This window comes from Parus major, chromosome 4 (genome assembly GCF_001522545.3).
Source record: "Parus major isolate Abel chromosome 4, Parus_major1.1, whole genome shotgun sequence".
NCBI classification, from domain to species: domain Eukaryota; kingdom Metazoa; phylum Chordata; class Aves; order Passeriformes; family Paridae; genus Parus; species Parus major.
Window position 1 is genome coordinate 37343082 of NC_031771.1, and position 12238 is coordinate 37355319.

General features: G+C 38.6%; 1 protein-coding gene across 1 annotated transcript; it reads right to left on the minus strand.

The window, feature by feature from the left end:
• Window positions 1-444: 444 nt before the first annotated feature.
• CASP3 (caspase 3) lies at window positions 445-12217 on the minus strand. Its single transcript, XM_015624463.3, has 7 exons — window positions 12118-12217; window positions 7127-7219; window positions 6171-6295; window positions 5554-5682; window positions 3537-3712; window positions 2912-3029; window positions 445-1875 (listed from the first exon to the last, which is right to left on the minus strand). The coding sequence occupies exons 2-7, from the start codon at window positions 7198-7200 to the stop codon at window positions 1649-1651; spliced, it is 849 nt and encodes a 282-aa protein (XP_015479949.1). The 5' UTR covers window positions 7201-7219; window positions 12118-12217; the 3' UTR covers window positions 445-1648.
• Window positions 12218-12238: the final 21 nt, after the last annotated feature.

The following is a 12238-nucleotide window of genomic DNA, read 5'->3' on the forward strand; positions in this document are numbered from 1 at the left end:
CTAGTCAGTCATTTACAACATATAAACTTGCCAATGCTTGTAATTCACAACCTACAAGAAGAGGCCTGTTTAAATTTTCTGCCCAGAACTGAAATTTCAATGAGTTAAAATAGACCAACCCTCTCTCACAGAACATTTTTATAAGAGGGAGACAGGATTGCTCCTGGCAGGCAGTCATCTGGGAATTCATCTACAATGTTTAAAACTGCCTCCTCTGCATCCCTTTTGAACCTACATTTCCTGAGTCTCAGTCACAACTGTACTACTTGGCTATACAATGGCATACAATGCTTTAAAGTGGATTCTTTTCAATTTCAGGTGGTAAGGCTGATGCAGGAGAAAAAGGACAATAGTAATTTGAGGGGAAAAGGATATAAATGAAGTTAAAATTAATCTGCAAAAGCTATCAGATCCTAAACAAATAAACACACATATAAAGCATGATACAATCTAGGAAACAGTATTTAATTAAAAAAAAACCACAAGTACAAAATGCCTCTGGAAGTGATCATCAATTTACCACCGTTGTTTTTGCTACACAATTTTAAGAGTTTCAAGTCTTGTTTTGCAAGCACCTATTGTAATTTCATATTCTGTCTTTCACCAGTCTTAAAAAGACTGCTACAAATTGAAATATCAGCAAAAATGTTTTGCAGTTTTTTAAGTCTATTTCACAAAATTCAGAGTCAAGAGATACAACTTAACTATTTGTTAACATATTTTAGCTAAACTTTGTAATTGATTCAGTGGAATTAGCGTTTTGAAGTGAAATTTCCCCACAAATCTAGGTTTTCAAACAGATTACATGTGATACGCACAGAGCCAACCCATTCTTATTTAAGGCTAAAAAGAGGAAAGCCGACTGTTCAGAATGCAGATTTCCTTTTGTGCTGGCTCTTATAGCCCCAAATACAAAATATACCCTTAGGGAGCTGCAGAAAAAGACACTTTGGAAGACTGGTCCCTTGGGCACTCAGCTTCAAGGTCAGAATACAAATTTTCTTCTGAAACAGCTACCATGCTGATGTAATTGTTTTCTGTAATAACACATACACAAAGTTATTAAATTATCAGGAAAAACCAACTGTACTCTGTTGAGATGAAGAATGAAAGTTTCTATTTTTCCATTTCCAACAGTACTCTAAAACATGCTTTGTAACTGTATGAAAAAATATGAAATGACTGTTTTCCAGAGTTTATGCCCAAAAGTGTAAAAATAGTTTAGGTTAGTTTATAACCTAAACTTTAAGAACTTGAGTTAAGAGGAAAGGTATGATGACACTACTATATTACCATCACTGACATTCTAAATCTTGTTTGTACAATATGAAACCAAATGATTTACAAGAACTCTTTCCTCTGCCCCAAGTGAAATGTAGCACCAAATAGCTCCAATAAACAATCTGATCTTTCTCCAGTCTCCCCTTCCATACTTTTTGCGATACTCAGAGCACTACTTTCAAAGCTGCTTCAGCTTTGCAACTCATTTGCATACTATGTTTTACTTCTAACAACAGACATATATCTAACTTTGAGACACTTCGTTGTGCCACACACAGCAGTGAACAGTTATTCAGGTTTAAAAGTGGTATTTCGTACTAATATTGCATATAAAATGCAGGTAAAAAACATGAACTGAAAAACTATTTTAGGAAGGGAAATAAAATTCTTTGGTGAGCATAGAGACAATACACGGAATCTGTTTCTTTGCATTAAAATCTTGTCGAGTTGAGCAGGACTCATACTCTGCCACTCTGCGATTAACACGAGTTAAAATCTGCATGAGTTCAAGTTTCTTTGCATGTTCCTTCAGCATTTTACAAAGTGACTGAATAAACCATGAGCCTTCAGCTGAATTCCTCCAGGAGTAATAGCCTGTGGAAGAGAGCAATGTCCAAGTGATCAGAAGGAGCAGCCTTTGATATAGGACAGGTCAGCAATTAGGAGAACAATGCATTGTTTCCAATAGCAACCAATATTTTAAAATAAAAACTCTAAACCACCAACAACATTTAGATTTTATAACCTCCACAAATGCCAACTCTTTTTTCTAATCCTGTCATCTTTCATAATCTAAGAAAACCTTAAGTAGGAAGAAAATCAAAATGCAGGAAAATTATCTTCTGCTGCAGCAATCTTTGTCATTAATCACTTACTACTTTTCATGGGGTACACAAATACAAAGAAGAGGTGACAGTACAGATGGAAAATGGGTTTCAATGTTTCACAAATATGTGCAAAATAAAAGACTGAACCTACTTCTGTTAAGTGGAAATGTAAAGGACATATGAAGGGCTTTGCCACCAACAATTTTGCTTAAGGAAGCAATGCAAATACAGTTGATAGACAAATAATATGCTGGTACTTATCATCCACTTCTGCATATCTGATTGTGTTGTTCTCTCAGAATTATCTTTTCCTCTTGCTATAAATTGTTTGCACAACTCCAATTAACTGAATTTCCAGCAGATGAACATTTGAGGGTTTGCTAGTGAGAAGGATATATTCAGGGCTTGGTAGGGGTTTTGTAGGAACTGAGAATGGCAACTACCTCAAAAAGAAATTAAGTCAAATTTTAAAAAGTGAGTGAGGGAAGTAAATATGTATTTCCATGAAAGAGTGTATTGTCTGGCTGAGGAGGAGTTCATTTTCCTACAGCAGCCCTCACAGTGCTGTGCTCTGCATTGGGAGCTGGAAATGAGCTGGTAACACCCCAATGCTTTGGCTACTGCTGGGCAGTGCTGCCTCCCCAAGGGGCTGGGACTGGGCAAGGTCCTGTGAGGAGACACAACCAGGACAGCTGACCCAAACTGACCAAAGGGACATTCCACACAAGTCACCCACTGACTGGGTCCAACTCCAAGCTGTAATTTATAGCATGAATACAGGCTGACATGGATACAGTCCTTACCTGGAGCTGTAGAATAGGCATACAGAAAGTCTGCCTCTACAGGTATTTTCTGACACATTGTTTCTTCTGATCCACTGTCTGTCTCAATACCAGAATCTAATTCTGTCCCTCTACAAGCCTATTTGGTAGAAAGAAGAACAAAAAATAATATTAAAATAGAAAAATAAAGGCAGTGATCATCATAAGAACATTGATATGATGTGTTAAAAAAATTATATCATGATTAAAAAATGGCAAAAATAACAAGAATTTATGTGTCACATTTCCATTACACAGACTCAGAAGGAAAGTAGTAACATTTATTTAAATCAGCTACACAGTTTGGGTAAGATAGATATTCATTCAAAAGTTTCTGAATTCCGCAGAATTCAGAAATTCATTAAATTATTACCCAAGACTCTTTTTAATACATAGAATTAATGCAATGTCAGCTGTTATAAATACAGCCTACCTAATGGGGAAAATTGTGCCATTTTAGACCTGAAGAGAATCTTACTCTGAAAGTAATTATATTCAAATCTATTTTAGAAAGGATAAACTTTTTGCACTAATAATTAGTGGGAAAAGGTATTTTTTTTCTAAACTATCTGGCTGATTTGATGATCATTGTTCAGCTGTACATCACCTGAATGAAAAAGAGCTTGGGTTTTCCTGCTAAACTTCTGCACCTGTCACCTCTGAAAAGGCTTGTCAGTACTTTCAATTCAAGAGGCCCATCTGTACCATAGATCAATCCTTCGTCGCCATGGCTCAGCAACACGCAAACAAAGCTGCTCCGCTTGCTGTGATCTTCTTCAGACACTTGAAAGAAAAAAGAGAATTAACTTCCTGTATTCTCTAAAAATTGGGAGCATCTGATCCTTCCTATGTCACAGAAGTCTTTAAGAACTAATTTGCATGTTTAGAGACCTCCAAAGAGTCTTCATTTCTGAACAGATGAAGCCTGCCTACTTTACTTCAGGAGGTTGGGCACAGGAAACCTCAAATTAAGGGCCAACCCTACCCATTGCAAGACACAGTCACAGAGCTAGGCCAGGAATACTGTAAGGAGACAAAAAAGGTACTCCCACAGTGTCTCAAAGTCTGAATGATACACCTCATTCATGCAATAATGGTCAGTCTTCTGATTTGGGATTGGACTGATGGAATATCCTCAGTTTTGGGGAAGAATGGAGAAGTCCTACCTCTCTTTCCATCTGGGGATGCTTCAACTACTTGGATTACATGGAAACTAAATGCAGCATCACAGTTGCTGCTGCTCCTGCAGTACTAGCACTACACTTCTCTCTCTCACTTCTAGACCTGTGGTGAGGTCTAGAAGGATTTTTGAATCCTCTTGATTTTGTCCTTACAGTTATTTAAGCTTAATATAAACTGTTTGTAGTGTTACACATTTTTCCATCTTGTGGTAAACAAAATTTATATTCTTCAATGTCTTTTGTTGCATGACATTGTGGGAAATGTACTTGAGGACCAAGATTATTTTTTCAAATTTATGAAAAGATACAAACAAGGTTAAAAAAGAAGGATCCAAAAGAAATTATGAGTGGTAACTCAAAAAAAATGCAAGAGTTTGTAGATGAAAAATGAAAACAGTCCCTAAATCTGAAGTCTTACTGTTTAGTGCTTAATAAAACACTAAATTTCTGTTCTGGACAAAATGAATAGTTTCAGCTTTACTCAAGAGATGTACACTCAGGCATTTCTACAATTTATGGACAAGCACAACATTTAGAAGAGTCACATTTTCAGCTACTGTCAACAGACTAGCTGCAACAATACTAATGAATTAACCATGCCTGGAAACATTTTCTGGCATACACATTAACTGGCATTAAAGAATCTACATCTATGTTAGAAAACACTTTCATTAAAAAAACAAACAATACAAAAACCAACAAAAACCAAACACAAAAACCAAGACCAGGATTGCTGCAGGCTAACTGCTGTTGGGAATAATCAGTGGAATGCTTTCACTGTTTAACAGTCTGGGAGGGCACTAGTGGGCAAAAGTCCCAGTCATGGCAGAGAACCTTCCAACAGTTAACTAGAATGGCCTGTGTTCCAGGCATCATTTAATGTACAGGTCTAGATGAAGCCAAGTCCAAACAAAGCAGGACTACCAACACAGTAGTATAAAGTAGTATAAAGTTCTCACTTGAGAGAAGGGTGTTTTGCTTCACAAGTTAAACAAAATGTGAGTTGTTTATGCATATACCATATATCAGTCCATATACCTGCAGTTCTGGTCCCTCAATCTGAACCCTTCTTTGGGCCACACCACTAAGCATTAAGCACAGAACCCCTCTACCCAATCTAGCAGTTTTCTTTCAAACTCACAGAGCTTCAGTGATCCCAGGGTCAGAATATAAATCAGTCTGCTTATAAGTTTCAGCCTTTTTTCCATCCTTCTTTAGAAGATGAGAAAGGATATGGAGACAACAGTCATGGCACAAAAGATGGAGAGACAGCTAAGATGAATAAACATAGAAACTATGATGTACATGTCATCCTTAATAATAAATCACCAGAGGGTGTAAAATATCATCTAAAAGAACACAGAAAGAAGAGATGTGAGGGATAGAGATGTATTTGGAAACAGTGGACGACTTAATGCACACACTAAACATATAATCACTTACCCTTTTGCAATAGTTTAAAAATGTCCCCACATGAAAGATCATTTTTGATCTTAATTTTATATCCCAAGTTCATAAAAACTTCTCTGACACTTGCAGCATCTGCATCTGTACCTGAACGGGGCAACATCCCTATACATAAAAGAAATGTGTTATTTTTTATGTTATATAGATGGCACGATCTGATTGAGGCAAATTCTTTTATTGTTTATAGCTGTATCTGTCTGAAATACTCCATTATTGCAGATCCTCTCCAGCAGAGAAAACATTTCACTGTTACATGGGCACACCATCTCCCACCCTCTGTACCTGTATTGTAGATTTATCAGCATCTTATTTTTATATCTACTTATCTATTTAAGGACATAAGAAGAATTTAATTTGCAAAATATAAATCACAACTACAGACTTGTACTGCTGATCAATTTTCCTCCTCATTACTGCTATACCCTAATGTGTTCCCTCTATGCATATTTGGAAGAATAGACTGAAACTAATCATACTCATTAATTAATTTTAGAGTGCAATCAAAACTGGTCTGCACATATAATTTTGAAGAATAACACACAGCACTAATTTATCTAAACTAAGGAAAAAGGTGAAAAACTTGTGAGTGGTACCAGTATGTCTGTGGAAGTTCTTATTGTTTATTACTACACATTCCCCCATTTCTGGATAATCCATTCTGTAACTGTAGTCTGGCAAAATTCCAGAGTCCATAGACTTGCTAGCAGGTAGGCTCTTTCTGTATAGAAACCAGACAAAATTAAGTTGTTAATTTCTAATCTCTCTTTTCAAAATATTGTCAATAATAGGCTATTTTAGCAAGCCAAATGAAACTGGTAAGGTTGTATTTGTAGTAACCTTATGTGGAACTTGCAACAAGCTTGAAATTAAAAGAATCAAGGAAGAACTGTGTTTAAAATTGTAATGCCTCTGCACAGGAGAATATAAAAACTATGAAAACTTAAGTTTAAGGATGCCAATTACTGTATCAACAAGAAATCAGTTGGGCTTTTTTACTATCATCTTTTGAAATCCATGTACCCGGAGGAAAGCTTAGCTCTGAGAAAGCTAATCTGTTCTGCATTCTAAACAAAAACTATTATCATTGAATTTTCACAAGAAAACATTCAAAACCTAAAAAGACGTGGCAGATGTGTGCTCCTTTTCTGCATAAGCAATAGCCACCAGCATGATGGTGAAGCTAGACTTTGGGGAGATAGCTAACACAATAGCTAAGAGCTGTAACTCTTCCTCAATACCTAAGGGCTAGCTGAGCATGCACCATTCTGAAATATGGCTCGTACACAAGGATGACTGCAAGTCACTTGTCTTACTCCACATACAGCAGGCTGCACACCAGGATCTCCCCTTGAGCAGGGATGCCTCTCTTGGTTACTCCTGGAGGCTGAGAGATCCCTTGCCATAACAGCTTCTTGGTAATTGATAGCATGCTAAACTTTGAAATTTTAGCTAAGTGATAGAAAGAATTCATTGTTTACATAGAATCTTTTAGACATAAACTGCTGACCAGACTTAAATTGAAGACTTAAACTGAAAGAACTTCACTTACCCTTTAAAACCTGGAACAGATTTTGCATCTGCCAGATCTTCCCCCAGTTGTGGTCCATCTCCCTTGTCTGTCATTATTGCTTTCAATTATCAGCTTGAAAATGCAAGAAAATGAATATGTGAATATGACAGTTCACATAATAACTTTAATCTAGGCTATTAGTACACAAAAAAAGAGCATTTCTGAGTAATCCCTATACGTATTTTAAAGAAGAACATGAAATATTTTTCTAAATTATTGCCTTCTCTGGGGAAAAAATGTAGATCCCTGTAACCAAAGCATTGAAAAGACCTACAAAAAGCAAAATAAGAGACAAACAAATCGAAAACAATCTTTAAAATATTGTAATGTCCCCACATGCATTAGAAATTAAGAAACAAAAGAAAAAAGTTATTAGTTATGTGCAAAGACTAAGATAGATTAGAAATTGGGTCATAGTAGTTTGAGAAATGAGTCATTTCTCTGCATTCCATTTCAAATGGAATCACTGCATCTCATTCCAACTGGTGAACGTGAAGGCAATTGCAATTGTAATAGAATAAAACCACAGAATAGAATAAAACAATGTAACTTTAAACATTTGATGTAATGAACCCTATGCTGTGGGCTTTTTACTTTTATGAGAACACAGGATAATAAATTATAATGGATACTAAATCAGAAATCAATTTAAAGGCATTAAACCTCCCCCACAGTTATCCTGTGCATACTCCTGGAACATACTACCAAAAGTTACCTTAAACTCAAGTTTCGGAAAACAATTATGCATCATAAATTTAAACCACCAGATAGGACAAAGTAATAAATGCTTAGAAGTGCCAAGACCTCAAGGAGGTCAAACAACGCATTACAAGGCAAGAATTTTGCAAAAACTTACTTCAGCAGATATATTTATAGTAAGTAAGAAGGTATAAGTAACCAGACTGAGGTAATTAAAACTTCTTCAACAAATTATTCCAGACTTGAAAACTGTATCATGTAATGCAGCAAATGGGAAATTTCCTGAAAATCAAATTACCAAAGTATTAAATAAGCTTGGTATTTTAGAAATAAAATGTTTAAAATTAACATTATGTTTTAGGATTTTACTTTAAAGACAGTATAATGGGGTACAAAGTAAATTTACAATGCAGAACTTGACTGCCTAGCACCTTGATCTGGATTTATTCATCCTAATCTCGAAGTCTAACTACAAAAAGCACCCTGTGGGAAGAGAAAGGCAAACAACTCCAAAGGACACTGAAATACCTATGACCTGTGGCATGACAGTGATCCAACCCTATACCCTTGGCAGAGAACATTAGCACTGCCAGCAAAGGCTGCTCTACAGTAACAACTGGTGTGTGCACCCAGCTCTAGCTGAAGAGCAGATCTCCTGATCCCAAGTAATTGGAAAGAATGGATTTCATTAAAAAGGATGCTGTAAGTTCTCCTGCTCCAGCACTGCCCAGCTTCAGGAGTTTCTATGACTTTTTCAACCATCCCTACTACAATCATCCCTGGCTTTGGTTCTCAGCTTTTCTGAGCTCTCAGCCTGAGCAAAATTTGTAGGAAAACATCCAAGCAGACCTATCCACTATTCTGATGCAATTCATACTGTTCCTTCTCCTGGAGAAGAACTATGTTTAAGAGCACAACCCAGATCTTTCAGTGTGGCTGGGATTAATAAGAAAGACAGGGAAATTATTAACTTCCTTCATCTGCTCTTTGTCTGACAACAGTAATAAACAGCCACACCATATAAAATAGCACAGCATCAAGTGCCAACTCTATTCAACTTCAACAAAAGTTCTATTCAACTTATTCTTTCAACAAAATCAACTTCTGCTAAATCCCAGGTGTTTACCCCAGCTGTCTGGCACTGTGAAGTTCTTCAGTGCCAGTGCTGCAAGTACATGGAAGGGTAGAGTGTAAACTAGTAAACATGTACCTACATAAGCTGTGGCCACCTCCTGTCTACCAGCAGCTACTTGGAGAAAGACTCAGCCAAAGCATCGGGAAAGCAAACACCCTCTGGCCAGCAGATGAACCCCTGGAATCACGAGGGAGGGTAAGTGGCTCATTAGGCTACCCTGGGCTCACATCAGCTGTGCTCCAACCAAACTGCTGACTCAAGCAAACTGCAGACCCAGCTGGCTGCCAGCACAGAATGCATCTTACATGAACGTTAAGGCAGGATGCAAACACTAAGAGATCTTCAACATTTAACTGACCTTAAAGTAAGACTTATCTCCTTTTGCAACTTTAAAATTTGAAGTTTTAAAACTGCTGTCCTTGATCCAGCGCCAAAGAAACAATGAAATTGGAAGAAGTGGCTAGCAAAAACTACAATTACAACAAAGTATATTAGTTTCTTTCTGAAAAATGTAAAACACTACTTGTAATATCATATCATAAAAATATTTCTTACTAGGGCCTCTGCAAGCCTAGCTCACAGCCTACACTTTCAATTGTTTAATGAAGTGTTGAAGCTTCCTGCACTCTACTTCATTACAATTGGAGCTTGTCTGAGAGACTTTACAGAAGCTATAAGAATTGCCTAGAAAAACTGGTTATAACATTTGAACTTCACATGGCATATCTTCAGGACAGAATCTAACTCACTTCTAATATCCATCAATTCCTGAGCACCCTCAGGCACCAAGTCACCTGCACTCATTTAAAGAACAAAAGACACCCACAAAGAGATACCTCCTTTGTTGCTAGGCACTCAAATGCGCATTTGAACCAGCAGGGTGTTTTGTGCTTTAAAGCAGAGGTCAGGAGGATGGTGATGATTCTAACAGGCTGCTAAGGATTGCCTCATCTTGCTTTAAGTAATGCAGTGATGCCATGCATTTCCCTCTGGAGGATGATCTCATCCTGGTGGGGGGAGGCGCAAGAAATCACAGCAGTGCTTTAAAAATTTATTACAAATTTTTATTCTGCTCTTTGATATTATTTTCTCTGACAGCTTAGGTAAAACGAGGTTTCAAGTGTAAGGAAATATAAAAAACAAGTTCTAGAAAAGAGCAACATCATTTTTATAATCTAGCAAAATATATTCTGTAGATTTTAGGAAGCTTATTTTATAATACTGTACCTGAAAAAATACAATTAAAAAAAATGAGACAGAGACATCAAATATAAAAATGATCCTACAATGATCTTCACATATACTACGTAGTAAGAAACAAAGTGGCTCAAAAAAGTCCAAAGCTATGCTCTGCAAGCTACCAAAAAATAATCAATGTCTCTCTGTACAGCAATAAGAGCAAAAATATTTTCCCCCTACATAAAGGCAGTTTTGTAAATGCTTTTCTTTTGATGAGAAAATAATAAATAAAACAACTTTTTACTCCATTCCAGCCTGGATTTATTGATTCTAGCTGGACCTAACAAAATTAAATTCACAACATCATGTGTCACCTCTGCCATAAGAATCACCAGGCTTCTTTTTAAAGCAGTATTAAACTGAAATGAGAACCAACAAGTGAAATGAATGGTATAGTGATAAAAATAATACCAAAGCTTCTCAGACAGGAGAAAGCAAATAACTAAACTGCCTTTAGTCAGCTGGATCCTGAAATATGCAAACCACAGGAGACAACACATGTTCAGTATATATATGCTGCCACAAAGCAATGGTTGTAGCATTACTAAAATACATGTTCAAAACAGACATCAGGATTGTAAAACATCTCCTTAAAGATTAGAAAAGAACAGTTTTCCACTTCACATGACTGCAAGAGAAAATGTTAAGCATTCAAAGAAGGTATTTTTTGTACACGAACATATACGTAACATATGATACTAATGCAGACATGCAAATTAAAATATTTCCACTCTACAATGTATAATATTAAACAATAATTATCTGACTAAAAACATAAGGAAAATATAGGAGCTGAGTATATGAAAAACCAAAAAACATTTGAAATATACCATTAAATTTTCTGTGTGACACTATCTCCCTACTAAATACTGCTACAACAGATGGGAGCAGGCCCATACTGAGACAGCTCTTCCCATTACTCCTGGGCTGGATGTAGTTGCTGGAAAGCCCTGACACTGGGGCAGCATTCTGATCTCCCAAAAGCAAAGACTTCTAGGTACTCAGCATGAATCTGTAAAATCAGCTGAAATTACTCCGAGTGTAGAGGGGACCCTTGGGTTATTAATTCACTTCTACCTATTAATCACATCACCACCACTACAAGCAACAGCCGTATTAAGGGCAGGGTGTGTTGGTTTGAAAGCTATCACCTGACAAGCAGATATCTGAAGGAGAGAACAATGAGATACAGGGTAAAAGACTTCAGCTGGCCAGCCCTGTCCTTCAGCCCAGCAGGGGTCAGACAGGACACAACACACCTCGGGCAGGGCCTTTTACAGGCTATCAAAAGCTAGTCACAGTGCCCGCCAGGACCCCAAGCATGCTTTTCGTCACTAAAGACGAGGTTTAACACGCTTTGTATTTGGAATATGGAAATACAGACTCCCCGTGTTTCCGGTTCGTTAATGGTCCGCCGAGGGGTCACCAGAGAGCAGCTCAGAATTAAAGCGCTTTGTTTTTGTTTTTTTTTTTCTCTCTGTTTCGGCAGCTTCTCCACCCAAACAGGCTGTAAGGGAACAAACTAGCGACCTTAAGCTTCAGGAAAGCTATTATCTGAGGCCCCGCGCTGTGTCCCCGGCAGGGGGAAGCGGCGGGTGCTGGAATGGCCCGGCGGGCGTTCTCTCCCGCTCGGCCTGCGGACAAGGCCGTGGGCTCAGCCGCCCCCACCACCGACCCACCGACCGACAGACCCCCGGGCCTGGGGGGCCGGGAGCGCCGCGGGCAGCCGGGGAAGCGGCTCTCTCCGCCGGGCCCGCCCCGGGAGAAACGCGGCCCCCCTCCTACTCCCCACAGCCGATTTCCTCCGGGAGAGATGCGGCCAACGCAGACCCAGAGAGCCATGGCCCAGTCCACCTCACCCCCTCCCCCCGCTTTGTTCGGCCCCGCCGCCACCCACCGGCTTCGCCGCCTGCTCGCCTCGCTCCGACCCGCGTTCTCCCGAGCGTGGCTCAGCTGCGCGCCGCCCGGCGCCGAGACAGCCCCGCCGCTGGCCCCGCCCCGCGCAGGGCGGGCGGCCC

Bases quoted from the DNA above. Each gene is read 5' to 3' on its own strand.
- CASP3 (XM_015624463.3), bottom strand. From the start codon at position 7,200: ATGACAGACAAGGGAGATGGACCACAACTGGGGGAAGATCTGGCAGAT. The intron at 5,683-6,170 runs GTACCACTCACA...TTTTATGTATAG, and splicing joins GAACTTCCACAGACATACTG to GGATGTTGCCCCGTTCAGGT. The intron at 3,713-5,553 runs GTAAGTGATTAT...TTTTCTTTCAAG, and splicing joins TTTTAAACTATTGCAAAAGG to TGTCTGAAGAAGATCACAGC.